Here is a 25,345-nt window from a genome sequence, read left to right as displayed (position 1 = left end):
TGTGTAGGTACACCCATGGTGCTGTTACGAAAGGAGTTCAAGTATTTTGACACAGCAACAGTGAAGGAACAGTGATATAGTTCCAATTAAGGATGGGTGTGGCTTGGAGAGGTACTTGCAGGTGATGGTTTTCCCATGCATCTGCTGATCTTGTCCTAGGTGGTAGAGGGATTTGAAAGCTACTGTTGAAGGAGCCTTGGTGAATGCTGCAGTGCATCTTCTATAGAGTGGACACTGCTGCCAGTGTGTGTTGGTGGTGGAGGGAGTGAATGTTTAAGTTGATGGATGGGGTGCTGACCAAGCAGACCGCTTTGTCCTGGATGCTGTTGAGCTTCTTGAGGAGCTACATTCATCCAGGAAAGTGGAGAGTATTCCATCACACTCCCGACTTGTGTCTTGGAGATGGTGGACAGGTTTTGGGAAGTGAGAAGATGAATTACCTGCTGCAAAATTTTCAGCCTCTTGTGGCCATAGTATTTCTTATGGCTGGTCTGTTTCAGATTCTGGATAATGGTAACCCCCAGGATATGGATAGTGCAGGAGTCAGCGATGGTAATGTCATTGAATGTCATGGGGAGATGGTTAGATCCTCTCTTATTGGAGGTGGTCATTGTATGCCACTTGTATGGTGTAAATGTTACTTGCTGCTTATCAGTCCAAGCCTGAACATTGTCCAGATTTTGCTGCATTTGGGCATGGACTGCTTCAGCACATGAGGATTTATGAAAGATGCTGATCATTGTAGAATCATTATCAAACACCCCCCACTTTTGGCTTATGATGGAAGGAAGGTCATTCATGAAGCAGCTGAAGGACACAACTTTGAGGAACTCCTGCAGCGATATCCCAGGACTGAGATGATTGACCACTGACAACCACAGCCATCTTCCTTCGTGCTAGGTATGACTCCAACCAGTGGAAAGTTCCCCCCCCCCCCGCCCCCGATTCCCATTGACTCCAGTTTTCCTGGAGTTCCTTGATGTCACATTCGGTCAGGTGCTGCCTTGATGTCAAGCACAGTCACTCGCACCTCACCTCTGGAATTCAACTTTTTATTTCCATGTTTCGACCAAAGCTGTAATGGGCTCAGGAGCTTAATGGACTGGTGGAACCCACACTGAGCATCAACGAGCAGGTTATTGCTGTGTAAGTGCCACTTGATAGCACTGTCGAAAACACCTTCCATCACTTTTCTGCTTATTGGGAGGAAGCTGATGTGGCCGGATTGGATTTGTCCTTTTTGTGGACATTGGCATTATTCTAATTTGAATTAAGAAATTTAGAAGTAAGAGGTGTAGAAACCAAACTTTCTGCAGTTAATCACTTCTACTTATTTAACCTCCAGCTCCTTTCAACCTATTTGGTGTCCTGCGGAAGATGGGCTTTGACCCTACACCTCAGTTTCTACATTAATTAATGCAATCAGTTACTGGTAGTAAGAAACTAAAATTGTTAGCTTCTATTTTGGTGATCGGCTAACACTGATCTGGGCTGATACTACACTGTTTCACGGGTATTTCTGCTAATTTATGTCTGCACGTTATGTAAATTGACAGGTGCTCAAGGGTGTACTGGAGCACAACTGACGCTAGGAAGCGATGTGTGTACACGTGCAAGATCCTGGAACATCGACCGCCTCCCGTGGAAGCAGAAGAAAACAGCACTTTAGAACACAGTGAAAACAAAACCATAGCACATAGTCCGAGCAGTCCAGCAGGTACGCAGACAGGTGCAGGACATTGTCCCTGAAGCACTCCTGAGTTTACATAAGAGAATAAGTAAAATTGCTACTTGAGTCCTGCTCCTGGACGACTAAATGGTTAATTGTTGAAAGTGCTGCTAGTTTTTTGGGTGAGCTCTTAAACCAAGGAACGCCCAGCTGGTTATAAATTTAAAAACTTGTTGATCTAACACCATTGTGCAGTAGGATTTGACAATGGTTTCTGCTTGCTTGCTCTTTGTAGACTATCAACGACATAAAAACCTCCTCTCAGTGATGAACTAGTGCCATAATTCACATTTTAAATTGCTTTTTATATCTGTGAAGTAGTTAACCCCACGGATGTGAAAATAGCAACAACTTTAAAAATCCTAATGCAAGCTTAAAGTTAGCATTGCCGATTAAAGTGAAAGGCTTCAGTTTGTTTATGTCTGCTTTTAAGCAATACATGGGGAGAAGAAAGGAAGGATACCCATGTTCTTTGTTGCCAATTGTAGTGAAAGCTCAGCAAACCCATTGCACAATGTGAAACATCACTTGCAGTAACCTTCCAAACTAATTTACTAAAGAGTGAGATCCAATGTACTATCCTGTGGAGCAGTAAGCCCAAGTATTTTGTATTTATGATTCTCGATCTAGCTACAGAAATCCTGAGGAGAGAGGGAGGGAGGAAGAAAGAGAGAATGAAATAGCAATCATGTTAGACTAATTTGGAATGCAGCTTGGTTGTTTGACGCAGCAGTTACTGATCAGATTGCATGTCTGACTCACCAGAGGTGATGGTTAGCACAAGGAGATCCAAGTCTAGAAAATTATGCTGTGTAATATTATTGTGCAGTATTCATGTCAGGTTCTTTGTCTGCTTTTTTAATTAAGGTGGTAAGCGGTTTGTTTTAGAGAGGGGTAACTGGGGAGAAACTTAAATGTCTTAAGTGAACTCCTTAATTATCTGTTTTTTTTAAAAATCGCATGGACAGGAGCAGCATGCAATTATGGAAAACAAGGGCATGGTTTTTACCAACCCTTAAGAGTCTAGACAAATCTTTGGAAAGAACAAATCTGTTTGTTCTGGGGTAGACGTGAAAGCAGAGTTGAGGCTATTATCAGATCAGCCAATATCTTATCAAATGGCAGAGCAGGTTAGAGGGGCCAAAATGGCCTACTCCTGCTCCTAATTTGTATGTTTGATGCTTGCTACCCCTAAAATGCAGTGGTTTCAGAATGTTCACTTTCTTGCCTATTTTTGCATCCATTGAATTTATTTTGAGTAACTAAAGGAAAATGTAGAGTTGGTTTATTCTTGTTGAAATTCTCTCATACTTCAAGCATGTCTCAGTAATTGTGGGAGAGTATGACTTTCATCAACATTTAAAAAGCAGGGAGAGAGTGGATTACAGGGTCCAAGGTAGGCTTCTGAAGACTGTGGAGGAACAGAGAGATCTTGGGGTCCATATTCACAGATCTCTGAAAGTTGCCACTCAAGTGGATAGAGCTGTGAAGAAGGCCTATAGTGTGTTAGCTTTTATTAACAGGGGGTTTGAGTTTAAGAGCCGTGGGGTTATGCTGCAACTGTACAGGACCTTGGTGAGACCACATTTGGAATATTGTGTGCAGTTCTGGTCACCTCACTATAAGAAGGATGTGGAAGCGCTGGAAAGAGTGCAAAGGAGATTTACCAGGATGCTGCCTGGTTTGGAGGGTAGGTCTTATGAGGAAAGGTTGAGGGAGCTAGGGCTGTTCTCTCTGGAGCGGAGGAGGTTGAGGGGAGACTTAATAGAGGTTTATAAAATGATGAAGGGGATAGATAGAGTGAACGTTCAAAGACTATTTCCTTGGGTGGATGGAGCTATTACAAGGGGGCATAACTATAGGGTTCATGGTGGGAGATAAAGGAAGGATGTCCGAGGTAGGTTCTTTACGCAGAGTGGTTGGGGTGTGGAATGGACTGCCTGCAGTGATAGTGGAGTCAGACACTTTAGGAACATTTAAGCGGTTATTGGATAGGCACATGGAGCACATCAGGATGATAGGGAGTGGGATAGCTTGATCTTGGTTTCAGATAAAGCTCGGCACAACATCGTGGGCCGAAGGGCCTGTTCTGTGCTGTACTGTTCTATGTTCCAGAGGAATCATAGTGTATTCTTCCAGGACTCACCAGTGTGGGTAAATAAAAAGTGCAGCTTGTCACTTACATTGCCATTGATGATGCCTAAGATGGTATACCAAATTTAAAGGTTTTTTTTGGGTGTAAAAACAGAGGCAGTAAAGGTATTGGGAATAATTTAGCATCTTCTGTAGTCTGAGCTGCAAAATTCCGAGGGGGCGATCTTACCAAAAAAATTCTAAGTGCCGAATGAGTGTGAAAACGGGAGTAATTCAGACCTGTTTTTTCAGCGAGGCCACAAATAAAATCTTATTGCACTTAGTCCAGAATTGATGCACGATCCGATTCCCGCCAGTAGAGGTCGGCTCAGTCTGGTCAGGTTACCCCCGTCCAGTCCATTGCCAAGGCTGATCACACCGGAAATCTGGGACCAATAAGATCGTGAGAGGCGAGAAACCTGGCGCAAACCTGATTTTTCTTCTCTCGCGCAATCTTACCGGCTCGCCACACTAATTGACTGGCGTAATGAGCTGGTAAGATTGCTCCCCCAGTGTTTGGATAGTCTCAATGTATTCACCTTGGTTCTGCAGAGCCAGCAATCTCCTTGGTCTGTTCTCATTTAGTACATGGCGAAGAGTAGCTCGTCACAGCTGGAGATCCAGAGAGTGAATGCATGCCACCAGCCCAATTTTTGGAATTTTACTGGAAATGGCAATTGGAACCTGCTGGTGCGCTAACATTTTCGTAGATTGGCACTGTTGTCATTTCTCTGCACCACCCACTGTTTATGTTCAAGATTATGAATTAGGAGCAGAAGTAGGCCATTCGGCCCTTAAGTCTGCTCTGCCATTTAATAAGATCATGGCTGATATGTTTGTGTTGCAAATTCCACATTCCCATCAGCCCTGATAATCTTTGATTCCCTTGCCTAACAATCTGCCTCTGCCTTAAAAGTATTCAATGACCCCTGTGTCCACCGCATTCTGAGGCAGAGAGGCCCAAAGTCACACAACCTTCTTTGAGAGAAAAAAATTCTCCTCCTCTCTGTCCTAAAGGATGACTCCTAATTTAAAAACAGTACCCCCTATTTCTGGACTTGCCCTCAAGAGGAAACATCCTCTCCATGTCCACCTTGTCAAGACTATCCAGGATCTTACATATATATGATCAAGGGAGAACTGCATCTTTTCAGTCGACTGCACATCTGAAAAGGTTGAAGTTGTAATGAGGTAGCTTCAAACTTTGATACTTTCCTTAACACCCAAGCACCCTTCCTCTGTTAAACGGCACATCCAAGGGAGCAGAACTCATTGGATAGCTCTTTCAAAGAGCCAGAATGGCCATGATGGGCCAAATGGTCCCTCTTTTGTTGTATCATTCTATGGGTTATCTCCTATTGAGGAAATGCTCATGGGAAATTTGTCTTTTCTTTGATAGAAATTGACACGGCAGAGAGTCAAAATACAAGTGCGTCAGAAGTAGCGGAGCACCATCCACCCTGTCACACACCTGGGCCAATACCCCCGCGATTGCAGTCAGGAAGTAGGATTCAAATATCCAATTTTTCTCTATCTCGACGATCCCCAAGCACTGGATCAAGACCCCTTCCATCACCAGGTAATAGAGCTGACACACGGGGTGGAATTTAAGGCGCTGAGCTGTTCAAAACTCCATTGACTTCAGTGGAGCAGGAAGATCCCACTGTTTGAGGGGCTGTAAAATTCCACCCAGTGTTGATATTATAATTTACTTATTAACATTATTTTAAGGTAATCGATGGAAGAGGCCAATAAAGAGATAAATGTTTGCGGTTTCAAGTGTTTTTAAGGCCATGAAACTGCTGTGAGGGAATAATGGCTCATATTTAACAAGGTTGTATGAATCCATGTTACAACAGATGCATCAACCTGTTTATCATAAACCAGCTAACACCTTTAGCAGAGGAAGCATTTCGTACAAATACGTTGTGTTTATTGATATCCTACAGTGTGATTGTAAACTTGTCTTTTACTTTGCTGCTATCTGTACAAAAGATTTATAGAAAGGTCAACATGTGGGTTTATTGAAAGGAATTTGTTGCAGATTTCAGATGTTGATGTGGAAATTTGTTGAAGTCTACTTTTGGGCACATGACAATTTTTTAACATTCACATTTTAATTTCTCTTTGTATTTGGAATCATTTAATGAATTCTGCAGCAATTTAAAAAGGTAACTCAGCATCTTTCCCATCACTGTGAATGTAGGTTTCAGACTATGTGGTTTATAGTTTGGCTTGGGTTTGGATACGACCCAGTTTGATAGGACAACAGCCTCATTTTTCTGTTATATCCAAAGAACCTAAATTAAATTAACTTGGGCAGTTTCATTCTGTTCTTGATGAGTACAGGCCAGTGGCATTTAGTATTAAATTGACAATCTTAGTCAGAGGCTACTTGCAATGTTGATGGTGGAGATGAGCATTGCAGTGGTGTAGCAGGGTTCCTCTTATGAGGTTGGAGATGAAGACACGTTACTTAAGTCCGATGTGGAAAGAGCTTACTGGTAATTGTGTTTGATGCATGCTGTATCTGACTAAATGATTTGGGGCTCAGGGGCTTATAAGAACATAAGAAATAGGAGCAGGAGTAGGCCATCTAACCCCTCGAGCCTGCCCCGCCATTCAATAAGATCATGGCTGATCTGACGTGGATCAGTACCACTTACCCGCCTGATCCCCATAACCCTTAATTCCCTTACCGATCAGGAATCCATCCATCCGCGCTTTAAACATATTCAGCGAGGTAGCCTCCACCACCTCAGTGGGCAGAGAATTCCAGAGATTCACCACCCTCTGGGAGAAGAAGTTCCTCCTCAACTCTGTCCTAAACCGACCCCCCTTTATTTTGAGGCTGTGTCCTCTAGTTTTAACTTCCTTACTAAGTGGAAAGAATCTCTCCGCCTCCACCCTATCCAGCCCCCGCATTATCTTATAAGTCTCCATAAGATCCCCCCTCATCCTTCTAAACTCCAACGAGTACAAACCCAATCTCCTCAGCCTCTCCTCATAATCCAAACCCCTCATCTCCGGTATCAACCTGGTGAACCTTCTCTGCACTCCCTCCAATGCCAATATATCCTTCCTCATATAAGGGGACCAATACTGCACACAGTATTCCAGCTGCGGCCTCACCAATGCCCTGTACAGGTGCATCAAGACATCCCTGCTTTTATATTCTATCCCCCTCGCAATATAGGCCAACATCCCATTTGCCTTCTTGATCACCTGTTGTACCTGCAGACTGGGCTTTTGCGTCTCATGCACAAGGACCCCCAGGTCCCTTTGCACGGTAGCATGTTTTAATTTGTTTCCATTGAGATAGTAATCCCATTTGTTATTATTTCCTCCAAAGTGTATAACCTCGCATTTCTCAACGTTATACTCCATTTGCCATATCCTCGCCCACTCACTCAGCCTGTCCAAATCTCTCTGCAGATCTTCTCCGTCCTCCACACGATTCACTTTTCCACTTATCTTTGTGTCGTCTGCAAACTTCGTTACCCTACACTCCGTCCCCTCCTCCAGATCATCTATATAAATGGTAAACAGTTGCGGCCCGAGTACCGATCCCTGCGGCACGCCACTAGTTACCTTCCTCCAACCGGAAAAACACCCATTTATTCCGACTCTTTGCTTCCTGTCGGATAGCCAGTCCCCAATCCACTTTAACACACTACCCCCAACTCCGTGTGCCCTAATCTTCTTCAGCAGCCTTTTATGGGGCACCTTATCAAACGCCTTTTGGAAATCCAAAAACACCGCATCCACCAGTTCTCCTCCATCAACCGCCCTAGTCACATCTTCATAAAAATCCAACATGTTCGTCAAGCACGACTTTCCCCTCATGAATCCATGCTGCGTCTGATTGATCGAACCATTTCTATCCAGATGCCCTGCTATCTCCTCTTTAATAATGGATTCCAGCATTTTCCCTACTACAGACGTTAAGCTGACCGGCCTATAGTTACCCGCCTTTTGTCTCCTTCCTTTTTTAAACAGCGGCGTAACATTAGCCGTTTTCCAATCAACCGGCACTACCCCAGAATGCAACGAGTTTTGATAAATAATCACTAACGCATCCACTATTACCTCTGACTTATGTTTTGGGGAGAGGTTACATAAACTCGGGTTATATTCCCTTGAGGTTAGAAGATTGAAACATTCAGAATGATAAAGGGTTTGTTATTGTAGATGGTGACAGAATCCAAAACAAGAAGCATATTTTTAAAATTAAAGCTAGTCCATTTAGGAGTGAAATCAGGGAGCATTCTTTTACACAATGGATAGTGAAACTAGCCCCAAGAAAGTTGTGAAAGGTGGAGTCAGTTGAAAATTTAAAAAACTAATGTTGATGAACTTGTATTAAATCAGGGTATTAAGGGATATGGAACAATGTTGGGTCAATGGAATCATGGTATGAATCAACCATTGTCTAGTTGAGTGGAGGAACAGGCTGGGGGGGCGGGGTGGGGTTGAATAATCTGTTCCTGTTCCTGTAATGCAGATGCTTTGCATTAATAGGTAGAATAATACTGGATTTTGCTAATGTCTAGCATCCTGGTGATAAAATGTGGAATGATACCAGAAATGGTCATAATTAATAATCTTTTTGTTTTTTTGTTAAGGGAGCCCCACACCAATGATGCACGAGATTGTTACATTTGCTGATGCCCTGCTGTCGTCGGGAAGGCGCAGCACCATCTCCAGACGACACAGCACATCTTCTGTATCGCCGCAACATTCCAGGCACAGAATGGCTTCTCCTTCCCAAATGGGCATAACTTATGTAAGATCAAGTGGGAACATTAACACATCTCCGTTGTCCTCCCACAGTCTATCATCAGGCATGGATTCTGGGAGCCAATCTGGTGAGACTGTTCATAAAGCATTTCATTCAGATAAGCTAGGCACTTCACTCCAAGGATACTCTGGCCCTTCTAGCCGACAAAGAATCAGCAGCGTTGACTCTGCCCCAATACATCTTACAGGAGTTTCTCATGCTTTAGGCTCCCAACTGAACAGGTCAATGCTGATGTCCGCTGGACATTACAGTTCAAAAGAACATTCTCTATCTTCATCTGGTAACCAATCTCGAAGCAGTACTTTGAAAGGTGAAAACAATACAGCTATAAATGCATCAGATAGTTCAGTGACAACGTCAGCATTAGCACAATCGTCTAACACAGTTACTACAGTAACAGTGTCACATCCTTTGCAGAAGGAATCATTTAATAACAGTGGGTCACACACCAACTCTATAACATCTGTCTCCAGAGAAACTAAAGCCTGTGCATTACCTTTCCATCAAAAGGATTCAAGAAGGCCTGTCGAGCTAAACAAGAACACTGTGCCAACAGGAAAAACAAGCAACCTTCATGATGTCAGCCAGGACGCTGACAGAACAAGGTTACAGTCTGCTGGAGCCAGCCACACCACGGCCACAGGAAATGACCATCCGCGGGCAAACTGCACAGAGAAGAGACCTGGCACTAAAGTGTCCTCCGCTGATCTCTCTCGAAACAGCAAAGCACAGGCAGTAAAGCATTACGAGGGAAGCCCAGGTACAGATTCAACTGTAGATGTAACAGTTAATGCTAAGGCGGCCAGCAATTTGCTGGCTGAAATAGATAAAAAAGCCCAGTCTGCTGAAGAGCCTAAACAGAGGTTTGGGGACAAATCTGGCAATGAGAACCCACTGACCACAATCATCGGGGATGGGATCCAACCCCCGTTAGAAAAAGTGCAGGCTGACATTCGCAAAAAGGAAATGCATGCTTCACGAAAACAAGGAATTCAGAAATGTTTAGAACCCGACTACCTAGTTGAGGAGGATCACGACAAAAGTGTTACCACGTCCATGTCGGGCAGTTCTCAGGGAGGTGACGAGGCCTTGTCCTCTTCAGTTGTGCCTTCTGTAATGGCAGAAAGTCCAGAGAATGAACGGGAAGTCCTGAAGTGTCCAAAGTGCAACAAAGTCTACAAGCAAAGGGTGAAAAATCTTTTTCAGAAGCATGTGCTGCAGTGTGGAAATCCGACTTCACAGGAGGATGGTGAGGGGAACAAAGCCCAGGATAGTGATTCAAACAAAAGGCGCTATCCCCGACGCAGTGCCCGGGCACGCTCAACTACATTTTTCGGGTTGACGCCCTTTTATGGTGTCAAGTCATACGGTGAAGAGGATTTCCCATTCTACCGAGATCCCTCGGGGAAGAAAAGAGGGGAGCAGTCAACTCAAGGGCAGGTAGATGGAGCTGATGATCCAAATACATCCTCTGATGAGGATATGGAATACTACTACAATTTCACAAGAACCGTCATCACGTCCGATCGAGAGGGAAGGCTTGAGCCGTGTAATTTCTTTGATGGCGAGGAGGATTGTCGCCTACCCAGAATCAGCCAGCTTGATGGTGTTGATGATGGCACAGAGAGTGATGCCAGTGTAGCTACGACAGTGGGCAAAGCAGCACAGGTCAGCAAGATAAAAGCCAAAGAAAATGGAACTGAAAACCTAGACCTTGACGGAACCGTCAACAGTGGGGTTGATGATGTAGAAAAGGACGAACATGGTGTCAAAACAGTTTCTGACCTGAAAGGTAATGATTCAAAGTTAGATAACTGCCTTCCAGTGAGCAGAGTGAAGTCTCAGGGCCAAGACTCCTTAGGGGAGGTTTCTCTCACCTCATTAGACACTGCCAGGCGAGGCCACTCCAGCACACCTTCAGACAAGAATTTGCTGGATAGTTTTAACACAGACTTGTTGAAGTCTGCCAATGACTCAGACAATAACAATAGTGACGACTGTGGCAACATCCTTCCTTCTGATATCATGGACTTTGTTCTTAAGAACACTCAGTCTATGCAGACGCTAGGGGAAAGCCCAGAGTCGTCATCTTCTGAACTCATAACGTTGGGTGAAGGTCTGGGTCTGGTTAGTAACAGAGGAAAGGACATGGGCAGTCTCTTTGAAGTGTTTTCCCAACCTCTGCCCAGCGCAGAACCTGTGGAAAGTGATGTCTCAGCCTCCATTCCTGCAGAGGAGCCATTTGAGCTGCCTCTGGAATTGCCGTCCGACCTCTCTGTTTTAACAACGTGCAGTCCAACTGTTTCCAACCAAAGCCACAGCAGCCTCACTGTTATTTCAACATCGCAACTGGCCTCCTCGGAAGATCAGTCAGTACTGAATATACCTGCTGCTGAGTCAGTAGAGAAGGGGGTGACGGTGACAGGGGAAAAATCAGTGACGGTGAATGATGCCGAAGTTTCTTTGATAGGACATCAAGTGGTGGAGCCATCTGGTGAAAGTCACATGACATCTGATCAGTTCATGCAAAGTCACATGGACACCGACCAGTTAACCACACCGACCTGCAGTCAAGTGGAGCAGGGGCACAACAGCCAGGACATTACTGGGGTTGGCACCGGCTCACCAGTTGTCATTCCGGCATCTGTTTCCTCTTCCGTGCCACCGCAGGGCCAGAAATACATCACAAGCCCGGCAGACAGCCCCGGGCCTGCTCCTATTGCCAACACTACAGTACAGCCGGCAACCCCGCTCCTTAAACCAGGAACAGATAATGTCATCGTTGTCAATCAGCATGGACACCCACTGTATGTTCTCCAGACGCATCCCAATGGTCTTACTCAAAAGATAAATCTTGCACCTTCAGTGGGTCCTGCACAAACAGTTGTAGAGACAAACAGTACAGTACTTGCACAAAATGTTTCCATGGGAGGTAGCCTGGCATTAGCGACAGGTTTAAATTCAAGTTTGCCAGCCTCTCAGTCGATATGCACTTCTGCCACTATGGCAAGCAGTAAAGGATTGTTGACTTTATCGCAACATCCTCAGTTACATTCCTTTGCAGGACCCACTGCGTCTGCATTTCAGCCCAACAGTGCTAGCTCTGCCTCTGGCCTCCTCATTGGGGTCCAGTCACCTCAGGATCCGCAGCTTTTAAGCTCTGAGTCTAGTCAGAGGCCAGAGCTCGTCACTGCCACGACCTCTAGTCCAGGATCAACCCAAGCTAAGAAAAGACCAATCAACAGGCTACCTTCCAAAAAAGGCAAAAAGCTTGCACCTTCGTACCAACAGACTTCTAGTTCCGCTTCAGAAATTGTGCCTAATATAACTTCAATTAACTTCTCACCATCGCAAGTCCCTGGAGGGATAGCTAACCAGACAGGCTTAGTGGATTTAGGAACACTTGCTAGTACAGGACCCCAACGCACAATTCCTAATATAATCAAAAGGCCCAAATCTGCAGTGATGTATTTTGAACAGTCTTCTTTGCCTGTGCCCCAGCTTCAGCCAACACTGGGGGCAACAGGGTCCACAAACATCATTGGTTCAGAAAATGCTCATTTGGCAGCTGGAAGTGTATCAGCATTGGGCCCAGGTCAGTCTGTTTTGAACGTTGTATCTATGCAAGCAGCAACAGCAGCAACTACCGGGGGTGCGGTGACAGGACATATTCTGGGTCAAAGCTCAGTAACCTTAACTACCCCCATGTTGCTAGGGACAGACATCAGTGGCTCAATAAGCAACCTGTTAATCAAAGCGAGTCAACAGAGTTTAGGACTTTCAGATCAGGCGGTGCCATTGTCTGGAGCAGGAATGTTCCAACATCTAGCACCACCACAAAGCCCTAACAGTGGGCCTTTGTCACCACCTCAAAGTATATGCTTGCTACCTTCCAGCCCGGCAGTTAGTGTACCAGTTGCACCAAGCTCATCTGACCAGGATGGGGCCTATCAGCTACACCAACAGATAACTCAGCTTCTGTCCAGCAAAGGTGTAGCAACGACTGCCCAACTAGATGCTGCCTGCAGTTCAGGAGGCCAAATGACAACCACCACACTAACAGTGTCAACAAGTGTCGTGAGCAGCACAGTTTCTTTTTCAAACACCAGCATGGTTTCGCCAGTTCCGGTGACCTCTGTGTTTTCCTCCACCATGGACCAGTCTCCAGTCAGTGCAATGACTGTGGTGTCCTCTGACTCTCCAAGGGCCAAGCCCAGGATAAAACGGGCATCACTTGCTTTGGACAAACAAAGCATTAAAAAGCACAAGACGACCCACGTTATGACTGAATCCTTTGGAGATCATCAAGCTGCTCTGGAGTCTGATTCAACCAACGTCCCTCTGTCCTCCAATACTGAGTAAGTATTCAGAGCAAATGTGTAAGATGCCTCATTTAGCTAACTTTAAGAGTGACTTCATAAATCATACCCTCCTTCAGATTTTAAATAGTTTTAACAGTGGAAATCTTCTTGTGGTCTGACACATAACGATTTGTCAGTCTCCTATGGGAGTATTTATTGGACTCATCCATCTTTTACATGAGACATGAAACTGAAGCTTTGTCTGCTCTACTTGGGTGGGTCTAAAAGATTCCATGGTGCTGTTTTGAAGAACTGGGGAGTTGTCTCCATTGTCTTGGTCAATATTTATCCCTCAATCAACAGCACTTAAAAATATTACCTGGTCATAATTGCATTGCTGCTTGTGGGAGTTTACTGTCTGCTACTTGGTGGCACAGTGGTTAGCACTGCTGCCTCATAGTGCCAGGGACCTGGGTTTAATTCCAACCATGGCTGACTGTCTGCGTGGAGTTTGCACGTTCTCCCCATGTCTGCCTGGGTTTCCTCGGGTCCTCCGGTTTCCTCCCACTCCGAAGATGTGCGGGTTAAGTTGATTGGCCATGCTAAATTGCCCCTTAGTGTCAGGGGGATTAGAAGGGTAAATATGTGGGGTTACGGGGATAGAGCCTGGGTGGGATTGTTGTCACTGCAGACTCGATGGGCCGAATGGCCTCCTTCTGCACTGTAGGGATTCTATGATTCAATGACAGGTTTTCTTCATTAAGACAAATATTTCAAGTTATTTGATTATTCATTTTTAAAGCAAGAAATAATTTTGAATTAACGGGTAAAGCTTATAGTTGGAGCCTTCTAAATGGAGGAGTAGTGCACTACTTAATGGAGCTTGCAGTTCATAAATGTTGTCTTTTACACATATACCTTAATGTTATCATTAGGATTTCAGAAAGTTATACTGGGTAAGTCAAGCTCAATATCCACTTGAACTGTGAAACAAGCACAGCAATATAATGAGATTTTACCATCCCAAACCTAGGTTGGTTTGAGCGTATTTTGAATGAGGGTGAGATCCTGATGTCACTGCTATAGTGGGAGCAGCTTCAGATGATTTACAAGACTGTAATGCACTGCATAGTAGCACATTGAAGCAAGTTTGATATTTTTATTTAACACATCAGCAATACACTAAACAAATGTGATAACAACATTGTACCTTGAACTAAATACGTGTAATGTGTAACATAACTTTAGGTCTATTCGAGTACGAATAAGGACAACAGTGCAAAACGCAGTGGAACTTGAGGAGCACCAACAAGAGGACGGTAACAGGGATCCCGAGTCTCCAAGGTGAGTAGAGATTATGGTGTAAGTCTTTCCACTGACATGTTACCACAACCTTCACACCTAAAATTGAAGAACTGTTTGCAGTTTTCTCTTCTGTTCTGTATGAAATTTCAACTAAATTTAAGGAATGCTTACCCACCATTTAGGGACGTAGTGGTTGGGGGCTTAACCCACTACTTGAATCAGGCAACATTGTATTTGTGAGCAAGTTGCTGTGGTCCCTTTTCATTCAATGCTAAAACTCACCCAGCTTAATAAAACCAGGGGAGTTTGGGCGGCACGGTGGTACAATGGTTAGCACTGCTGCCTCGCAGCGCCAGGGACCCGGGTTCGATTCCTGGCTTGGGTCACTGTCTGTGTGGAGTTTGCGTGTTCTCCCCGTGTCTGCGTGGGTTTCCTCCGAGTGCTCCGATTTCCTCCCACAGTCCAAAAGACGTGCTGGTTAGATGCATTGGCCATGCTAAATTCTCCCTCAGGGTACCCGAACAGGTGCCAGAGTGTGGCGACTAGGGGATTTACACAGTAACTTCATTGCAGTGTTAATGTAAGCTTACTTGTGACGAAATAAATAAAACGTAGCTTAACTTGACTGGAATAAACATGCTGCTTAGCTCTATTAAATGTTTAAAGTGCATTCATAAAATGTCTCAAACATTTAAAATTAACTTTAGGACTGGAAGTTATTTTACTGAAGTAGTTAATTGCCATCAAATACAATGTCAGTTAAAGCAAATAGTTTTTTCCCTCCTTAGTCAAATGGAACATATGCCAACGCTGCAGCCTTTTGAATCCATGAACACAGCAACATCAAACGCAGAGGGACAGGATGACTTTGTCACTGGTAAGCAGCAAGCTTTGTTTTAAAATGAGTCTGCAGAAATGTGGAACTATTGTTTCTGACCTCTTCGATGGAAGTTCTACAGCTTGCACGGACTGGGGCCAAATGCTACGTTTTTGGGATTCCACCTCAATTCACCCATTGGGGCAACAGTGTGCCTTGCCTGCTCCTAAAGACCATATCAGCTGCGATGCTGACACTTAGACCACTTAGCCCCTTAAGCCTATTGCACCAATAAGACTGATCTTATTGTTGCCTTAAATCCATTTTTCCGATTGTTCCCTATGACTTGGACTCCCTCGTAGATCAATAGGTTGTGAAGGGAAGGAAACCGGGGAGGAAACGTAAGTAAAGTTGTTTTGCAAACATCTTTTATCACCCTTCATAAGTTAAATAGGATATCTGGCAAAAAAACAAGCCATTCTACCCAACCAGTTTAAGCTGGTGTTTATGCTGCATTCAAGTTTCTTCCCATTTTGTTCATCTATTTCCTTCTTGCTCATATACTTGTCTACCTTCCCCTTAAATATATCTATGCTACCTGCTTCAACTATTTCCACATTCAACTCCCTATTGAATTTCTTGTTGAGTAGTCCAAAGATGTGCGGACTAGGTTGATTGGCCATTCAAAATTGCCCCTTAGTGTCAAAATACATTAAACTGATCGTGAAACTATTCAGAATTCAGACACAGTTGTATTGTAAACTAGAAAGGCATATTAATATTTCTGATGTCAGGGAAATTGTCAGAGCATTACATAGAACATAGAAAGCCACAGCACAAACAGGCCCTTCGGCCCACAAGTTGCGCTCATCATATCCCTACCTCTAGGCCTATCTATAGCCCTCAATCCCATTAAATCCCATGTACTCATCCAGAAGTCTCTTAAAAGACCCCAACGAGTTTGCCTCCACCACCACCGACGTCAGCCGATTCCACTCACCCACCACCCTCTGAGTGAAAAACTTACCCCTGACATCTCCTCTGTACCTACCCCCCAGCACCTTAAACCTGTGTCCTCTCGTAGCAACCATTTCAGCCCTTGGAAATAGCCTCTGAGAGTCTACCCTATCCAGACCTCTCAACATCTTGTAAACCTCTATCAGGTCACCTCTCATCCTTCGTCTCTCCAGGGAGAAGAGACCAAGCTCCCTCAACCTATCCTCATAAGGCATGCCCCCCAATCCAGGCAACATCCTTGTAAATCTCCTCTGCACCCTTTCAATGGCTTCAACATCTTTCCTGTAATGAGGTGACCAGAACTGCGCGCAGTACTCCAAGTGGGGTCTAACCAGGGTCCTATAAAGTCTTGTAAATTACAGTCTTGTAAATGCTCTTAAATCATTTACTGAAGTTGCTACTATAGCAGTGACATCAGTATCTCACTCATTCAAAATGTACTCAGCATATTAGCATCTCTGAATAGCCCAGCTGAATAAGATAGTGAGAAGATCAGATCGACAGTTCAGGAAGAAAGAAAGTGTTTCCTGTGATTACATTTAAGGAGAAGCTGGATACATGAGGGTGAAAGGAAATACTGTGAGGCTTTGAACATAATCAACCTCTTAGAGCAGTGGTTCCCAAAGGGTGCGGCGCGCCACACTGATGCAGCGAGAGAGGATGGCAAGTGTGGCGGGAAGATTCAAGGGCAATCAAAGAAACATTTAAACATGGTTTAAACAAGCATTGCTTTATACTTTCTGGATGTCCCATGATCATATTATAAAGTAGTTGTGTTCTATGTTATGAACCAAGCACTGCTAGGAGTTTTTTTTTTGATTTTGAATGTATTTCTTATCAATAAAAAATTCGGTGTGGCGCGAGCAAATTTTTATTCCAAAAGTGCGGCCTAGTGAAAAAAGTTTGGGAACCACTGTCTTAGACCCTTTCGGCCAAATGACCTGTTTCTGTGCTGTAGGCTCGGAGTAATTCTATGTAAGGTTCAGTCCCTGATCTAAGCCAAGGAGCAATATGAATGCTCCATCCAGTGTTGCTCCCTCCCACTGTGGGATTTGTGTAGGCGTCAGGCGAGGACAGGGCCACTCTCTTACCCACATGAAGGATTATAGGGCAACTGGCATCTCTGAAACTACCTTAGAAATAAATTGACACTTTCAGGAGAGAGGACTGAAAATGAAAGAAAGAAAACTTAGATTTACAGTTCCATTGTATGTTTGTTTGGGGCACTAGGGAACAGGAGCATAAACAAGCTCAGCACAACCACCAAAAACAGGATGGTATGAAGTCTTTTTAAATACAGATAAAAGGACCACTGTTGACCGCGTAATTTATTAACTAAAGTAAGCAAACATTTTGAATCTTTGCCTCATGAATAAATGTTTGCCTTCTTCAGTTAATAAATTATCTTTTGCTCAAGAGTATTACGCATGTTGACAGCAGAAATGTGAAGTGGTAGTGTTCTGAACAATTGCAGACTACCCCAAGAACTGCAGCAGTTGAAATAGAATGCCGACCACACTCTTCTTAGACCATTAGGGATGGACAATAAATGCCGGTCTCACCAGCGACATCTACATCTCATGAAAATTTCTTTTTTTTTAAAAAACAGCAGTGAATTTTGCCAGAGATTCAGCCATTCGGGGGACTTTACAGTTGACTCTGTTATGATCCAGGCCAGAAACTCCAAGGTGTTTTATGAAGTTAGCCTAGACCCTAAGTTTTGCACTTTGATTTTGGCATGGGTGAGCATAAGGTGTTTCACTCCAGGTATAATTCAGGTGATCCATGAAGAAACTTTTATCAAACAAAGTTTATTTAAGAACACACTTAAACTACAATAAAAAGATTTTGCGTAACTTCTACCAATTACAAGTTTCAAGCACGTTAAGTATAAACCCTAACAGCCAGCTTACTATGATGTTCCAAGTCAAACAACACCCTACAAACAGACACTGCTTTCTAGACTTGACACAAAAAGACTATTGTGCTCACGTGACGCTGGATTTTGCAGCTTTTTAACACCTGCTGTGAATTGGTCATTTGAAATGTTTTTGATTAAAACTGAGGCTTCCCAGTCCTGGAACTTGCAGCACGCTTTTGGAGACAGAAAGAAACCCTGCCTGCCTCCACCAGCTTCTAGCTAGCAACTCACAGACAGCAGAATTTCCAACTCCAGGGAGAGGGAAACAAGAAACACTGCTTTCTGCCTCAAATCCAAACAGCTTCTGAGCCAAATGAAACTAAAGCCTTGGGTTTTTCTGTGGAAATAAACTGTCCCCTCTGCATCACCTGACCTGTCGATCATTCCCAAATCAAGCCCCAGTCAGCAATCCCAAGGGATCATTAACACCCTAGGACACTGTGTTAGCCCAGATTAAAATAAACACGTTGTCCATTATATCGCTTCAGCAACATTTAGAGGACACCACTTTCAGACAATTCGGCAACAATAAAATACCAGGTCCTGTTTGAAAAACCTGCAGAGAAACAAGATTAAAATACATTTCTAAAAGGCTCAGTACCGTCACAATTCTGATCTCGTTTTCACACGATATCAGAATGTTGCCCAATAAAAAATACATCGTCCTGTGCAGGACACTTGCTAGTGGGAATCACTTGACCACAATCCCCTCCATAGCTCTTGGATAATGGGACCACAGATGCTACTTCACTCAAGATCAGCTAACATAGGCATTGATCCTGACAACTTCCCTGTTCTATTTGGCTCATTTTTCACAGGTACTTCAAACCTTTCTAATTACAAATCTAAACCTTCGAATAGGGGCCTGCTCACGGAACAGTGCATTTTGGAAGGTACAAACAAAGCTCGCCCGTAAAGGGTTAGTGATCATGTATGTTCTACTTTCCTGTTAGAATCTAAAAGCTCAGATGATGATGACTCCTTCAGTTCTCCGCTTCTCGCTCTGCTTGAGCAAGAGGAAAAGAGGAAGGAAATCAGGAGTGAGAAGAAATCAAAGAAAGGCCTGCTGTTTCAGATCACCAGCGATGATGGGTTTCAGATCCAATGTGACAATATTGAAGGTAGGGATGGTTTACTGACTTGTGTGTTTGTGTGGAACGAGAGGGCAGTGTCGTGTGGGTGGAATGAGGATTCTGTGTTCCAGGTGCTGGGTGAATTCTGGCTCCAGTCGGCCAGGGGTGCGGGGGGGGGGGGGGGGGGGGCTTTTCTCCCGTGTCAGCTGGGGCTCAGTGGGTAGCACTCTGACCTTCTGAGTCGGATGGTTGTGCTTTCACATTCACGTTCCAGAGACATGAGCACAAAATCTCAGCTGTCTTTCGGGAGGGGGGGTTCCAGCTGAGGCCCTGTTTGACCTTTCAAGTGGATATGAACGATTCCATGGCACTATTTGGAAGAAATGCAGGGAGGTTCACACTGCTGCCCTCACCAACCTTTATCCCTCAGCCACCATCACTAAAGTGGATTATCTAGTCGTTATCACTTTGCTGGGATTGTGCTGTGTGCATGTTGGCTGCCATGTTTCCAGCATTGCAAGTAAACATAAAGCACCGCTTTGACAAAGAGTCATGTGGACTCGAAACGTCAGCTCTTTTCTCTCCTTACAGATGCTGCCAGACCTGCTGAGATTTTCCAGCGTTTCCTCTTTTGGTTTCAGGTTCCAGCATCTGCAGTAATTTGCTTTTATCTATTATTTCTAAAGCACTTTGATATGTCCTGGGGTTGTGAAAAGCACAAGAGGTGTGCAAATCCTTTTTTTTTCAGTTTCAGCTTGATAGTGTCTTCAAAAATGGGCATGTTTGAAAAATAATCCCAAGCCTTAGGAGTTAATGGTGTTTGTGTGGCTTTGGGATGTGCAGAGTTAGAATAGAAGCACACAGCTGTCTAGATTCTGAGAACTGTGAATTTTTCCACATAAATTAATTGTTATTGCTGTAAACTTCTTGTTATAGAAGGATGGAAGGTGCTGACTGATAAAGTACAGGAAGCTCGGTCTAACGCTCGCCTGAAACACATATCATTTTCTGGTAAGTGTTGTTTACTATGAAGGGAATTTCACCTACCGGGTGGCTGTAGGGAAACAAAGGTTTTACACATGGAAATGGCAAATCTCAAAGAGTGAGAAAATCTAAACTAGCAATTCAAGCCCCAGGAGTCAGGGTCCCAAGCCCCAGGAGTCAGGGTCCCAATCCCTTTACTGGAAATCATGCATGGTTCGGGAGAAATTAAACTAGCAAAATAGGTGAGAATTTGGATTTAAATACATACTGTGCTATAAGTGCATATCTGTATTTGTAAATGTTTGTTCCTAAAGCTTTAAAATCCCTTCTTTGTACTTTATTTGGAATTGTAACATTTTCACATGATACATGAAATATATATTTGGTGTTCCCTGTTTAAGTTTCAGTTGCTTTCTCTCATTCACATTTTGACTTGTCCACTCATTGTTGCTTAGCCATAAATACAAAACCACACTTAGGGGGCAATTCTCCCATCCCGTGCAGATCAGCTATGGTCTGCCTCCCTTGGGGGGTGGCTGGAGATCGGGGTGCTCCGGGAAGGAGGGAAGAGGGTTCGGGGCTGGCCCGGGAATGCTTGTGGGAGCCACGATCGGGCTGTGGGAGGGGCTGGAGGGGGCAACACTGCGGGGGTCCCGAGCTGGCCAGCGATTGGGAGGATGATAGATACGGAACTGTCAGCCTCAGGCATGAATAGGCCTTGCCCTTCCCCCCCCCCCCCCCCCCCGAGCTTTTAACGGTATTCCCGATCGTGACCTCTGCATTGCACAGAGTGTGGGAGATTCGAGTGTGAACTCCCACTGAGAAAACAATCGTGATTTACATGTTTTCCCACGAATTCAGCACTTAGAACTTTTTTGGGAGAATCGTCCCCTTAGAGTCAGCTGCTAGCTGTGTTTGCCCCAGGTTGCTCTGCCCAAATATAAGAATAGAAAAGAGACCATTCAGCCCATTGAACCTGTCCACCACTCAGTTAAATCATGGCTGATCTGCATTTTAACTACATTTATCTGCTATGGTTCCATATCCCTTTCTAACCTTGTTTAACAAAATACCATCAAGCTCAGATTTGAAATTTTCTCAACAGCTTTTTGGGGAGAGAATTTCAGATTTCCACTATCCGTATGAAATGCTTTCTGTCATTACCTTGAATAGCCTAAATCTAATTTTAAGGTTAGGCCTCTTGTTCCGCTCCCTCTCATAGCGGAAATTGTTTTCTTTTTTTTCTTAGCTAGGCTAGCATTTTTACTGCCCATCCCTAATTGCCCTTGAAAAGGAAGTGGTGAGCTGCCTTCTTGATCCACTGCAGTCCCATCTGGTATAGGTACACCCACAGTGCAGTCAATGAGGAAGTTTCAGAATTTTGACCCAGACATAGTGAAGGAACGGCGATATATTTCCAAGCCAGGACGGTGTGTGGTTTGGAGAGGAACTTGCACATGTTAATGTTCCCGTGTATCTGCTGTCCTTGTCCTTCTAGACGGTAGAGGTTGCGAATTTACAAGATGCTGTTGAAGGAGCCTTGGTGATGTTACTGTGCTGCATCGAGTAAATGGTTCACACTATTGCCACTGTGCTTTGGTGGTGGAGGGAGTGGATGTTGAAGTAGTGGGTGGCGTCCAATCAAGTGGGCTGCTTTGTCCTGGATTGCGTTGAGCTTCTTGAGTATTGTTAAAGCTGAAGTCATCTATCAGACTCCTGACATATAGACAGTGGACAGGCTTTGAGGAGTCAGGCGGTGAATTCCCAGCTCCTGAACTGTGTTTGTACCAACCGTATTTGTACGTCTGATCCAGCTCAGTTTCTGGTCAGTGGTAACCTCGGGGTGCTTATAGTGGGAGATTCAGGATTGTATTGCTATTGAATGTCATGGGGAAATGGTTGGATTCTCTCTCGTTGAAGATGGTCATTGCCTGACACTTGTGTTGCGTGAATGTTACTAGCTACTTATCAGCCCAAGCTTGAATGTTGTCCAGGTCTTGCTACAATTGGGCACAGACTGCTTCAGTACCCTATTAAATATCTATCCTACTAAATCCTTTGAGTATTTTAAATACCTCCATTAGATCACCCCTTAATCTCCTAAATTTGAGGGACCACAAGTGTAGTTTGTACGTACATAATCTAACCGGGATCACTGATACTTTCTGTCCTCGCAGTAGAATTTGTACAATCAGGATACACAATAGTACTGTTGGTCAGGCTTAAAGGTTATCCAAGTGTTTAATATTGTCTGCATCTTATAAGCATGTGTTTATTTTTAATTTTGTTTTGTATTTTCAGCGATCAATGGACTGAAAATGCTGGGTATTTCTCATGATGCAGTGGTGTTCCTCATCGAACAACTCTATGGAGCCAAACGTTGCAAAAATTACAGCTTCAAGTTTCACAAACACCAGGAAGTGGATGAGCTTCCTATCAACCCACATGGATCAGCAAGGGCCGAAATACACCAAAGGTAAAATATGAAGGTAGAAGCTTACATTCAAGCTGTCACACTCAGCTGATTACAATTAGCAAAGTAACCTCATGTTGCAGTTGAGTGATCAGGCATTAGTTTAGTTGTGACTAATGTTAACAACAATGATTTAATTTGAAGAAATTTTTTGAATGAATTCAAAATGAAGTTTTCTTATCAACATTTTGTTCCTCTCATTTACTCCTGCCTCCCCACTGAATCACAGAAGGAGACCATTTGATCCATCCTGTTGGTCCTGGCTTTCCAGGGGAGGCGATGGCCAAGTGGTATTATCGCTAGACTATTAATCCAGAAACTCAGCTAATGTCCTGGGTTCCAATCCTGCCATGGCAGATGGTGGAATTTGAATTCAATAAAAAATATCTGGAATAAAGAGTCGACTGATGACCGTGTAACCACTGTCAATTGTCGGAAAATTTGGCATTATGGGTCAACCCGCAGAGCATAGACTGCAGCGATTCAAGAAGGCAGCTCACTATCACCTTCTCAAGGGCAACTAGGGAAGGTAATAAATGCTGCCCAGTCAGCGACGCCCATGTCCCACAAATGAATAAAAATAAGCCCATCTGGTTCACTAATGTCCTTTAGGGAAGGAAATCTGCTGTCTTTACCTGGTCTGGCTTACATGTGACTCAGAGCCACAGCAATGTGGTTGACTCTCAACTGCCCTCTGAACAAGGGCAACTAGGGATGGGAAGAATGGCACGGTGACACAGTGGTTAGCACTGCTGCCTCACAGCGCCAGGGACCCAGGTTTGATTCCCGGCTTGGGTCACTGTCTGTGCAGAGCCTGCACGTTCTCCCCGTGTCGGCGTGAATTTCCTCTGGCTTTTTGCCACAGTCCGAAAGACATGCTGGTTAGGGTGCATTGGCCATGCTAAATTCTCCCTCGGCGTACCCGAACAGGTGCCGGAGTGTGGCGACTAGGGGATTTTCACAGTAACTTCATTGCAGTGTTAATGTAAACCTGCTTGTGACTAATAAATAAACTTTTAAAAGCGATAAATGCTGGACAGCCAATGATGCCCATGTCCCACGAATGGATATATAAAAAAAGACCTCTGCATTTTCCCTGTAATATGCTGAACGTTAGATTTTCTGTATCATCAAAGCGAGAGAGCAAACCAGAAAGTCTGACGCAGATTTTTTTTTCGTAATGCAAAAGCCATAAATGAAGAGCTGAACCTATAGCATAGGGATACCAGAAAGACAATAAAGAAGATAAGGTACTTCGAGAGATGGTGATTAGGTGATGCCAATTCTGCATTTGTGTACCAGAGGAAGAGACAGTGGGGAAGGTGAAGTGAACTGAAATTTTGAGCTCTTGGAATAGAGAGTTGGGGACAACATTTAAATGTTGATTTTAACAGTGAGGATTTGATTTGATTTATTATTGTCATGTGTTGGTATACAGTGAAAAATATTGTTTCTCGCGTGCTATACAAAGCATACCGTTCATAGGGAAGGAAAGAAAAGGGTGCAGAATGTAGTGTTACAGTTATAGTAGAGAAAGATCAACTTAATGCAAGGAAGGTCCATTCAAAAGCCTGACGGCAGCAGGGAAGAAGCTTTTCTTGAGTCGGTTGGTACATGACCTCATACTTCTGTATCTTCTGCCCGACAGAAGAAGGTTGAATAGAGTATGTCTAGGGGTGCATGGGGTCCTTAAATATGCTGGCTGCTTTGCCGAGGCAGCGGGAAGTGTAGACAGAATCAATGGGTGGGAGGCTGGTTTGTGTGATGGATTGGGCTACATTCACGACCTTTTGTAGTTCCTTGTGGTCTTGGGCAGAGCAGGAGCCATACCAAGCTGTGATATAACCAGAAAGAATGCTTTCTATGGTGCATCTGTAAATGTTGCTGAGAGTTGTAGCAGACATGCCAAATTTCCTTAGTCTTCTGAGAAAGTAGAGCCGTTGGTGGGCTTACTTAACTATGGTGTCGGCATGGGGGGGATCAGGACAGGTTGTTGATGCAAGGTTCATGGTCGAGGACACTACCAAGGATAAAGAAAGTAGGAAAGAAATATCAGTGTGATTCTTAGCTTGCATTCTGAAAGCCTCCAAACTGTACACAGAAAGAAGGATGTACATTTATATACCACCTTAGGGTGATAATGTTTCAAAAAGGATCCATGTTTCATTGCTTTATTTTTATTCACGCAGGAAGTCAGCGTTTGACATGTTCAATTTTTTGGCTTCAAAACATCGGCAGCCACCAGACTATTGCCCCAACGATGAGGAGGAAGAGGAGGTGCAGCTTAAATCAGCACGGTGGGCTCCAGGAGTTGGATAGTCATAAATACACATCCAGCGTGTGTTGTATATTAAATTTTATAAGTTAATGTGAGGCAAAATCTGTGAATATATGAAACATAGAATCGTGTCAATCAAAAATCTGTAGCATTTTACCCGAAGGTGTGTACATTTGTAAGCAGTCACATAATTAATCAGCTTTGATGGGCAAGGGTAAAGAGGATGCAAGCTAATATAGTTAAATGAGTTGAAGTAGCCCTGCTGCGTCTAGTTGACTGGCAGGACAGGCTTTAGGGGCTGAATGGCCACCTTTTATTCCTGTGTTCATTACAAAATAAAATGCCAATGCATCAGCTCCTAAAAAGAGAAACATTAATATTTTAAGTGTTAAACCTTCCCCTTTTTTTTAAAGACAGAAGAAATGAGAATATTTGTTAAGGATCCATGGAAATGCAATTTATGTCTCATAGTTGGACTCAACCAATAACTAAAGAAATGATTTATTGTGGCAG

General features: G+C 44.0%; 1 protein-coding gene across 2 annotated transcripts in view; it reads left to right on the top strand.

Moving 5' to 3' along the window:
- Nucleotides 1-25,345, top strand: part of kmt2a (lysine (K)-specific methyltransferase 2A) — a 157,892-nt gene that overhangs the window by 113,497 nt on the left and 19,050 nt on the right. For both annotated transcript variants that reach the window (XM_078199059.1, XM_078199058.1), the window contains exons 25-33: nucleotides 1,557-1,717; nucleotides 5,262-5,441; nucleotides 8,488-13,021; nucleotides 14,213-14,308; nucleotides 15,058-15,146; nucleotides 18,978-19,145; nucleotides 20,034-20,108; nucleotides 22,383-22,557; nucleotides 24,744-24,851. In XM_078199059.1, the coding sequence (XP_078055185.1) occupies nucleotides 1,557-1,717; nucleotides 5,262-5,441; nucleotides 8,488-13,021; nucleotides 14,213-14,308; nucleotides 15,058-15,146; nucleotides 18,978-19,145; nucleotides 20,034-20,108; nucleotides 22,383-22,557; nucleotides 24,744-24,851 (5,586 nt within the window). The remainder of the gene's footprint in view (nucleotides 1-1,556; nucleotides 1,718-5,261; nucleotides 5,442-8,487; nucleotides 13,022-14,212; nucleotides 14,309-15,057; nucleotides 15,147-18,977; nucleotides 19,146-20,033; nucleotides 20,109-22,382; nucleotides 22,558-24,743; nucleotides 24,852-25,345) is intronic.

Source organism: Mustelus asterias, chromosome 27, assembly GCF_964213995.1.
Source record: "Mustelus asterias chromosome 27, sMusAst1.hap1.1, whole genome shotgun sequence".
Classification (NCBI taxonomy): Eukaryota; Metazoa; Chordata; class Chondrichthyes; order Carcharhiniformes; family Triakidae; genus Mustelus; species Mustelus asterias.
The sequence above is the reverse complement of the archived record's forward strand: the minus strand, read 5'-3'. Positions and strand labels throughout refer to the sequence as shown.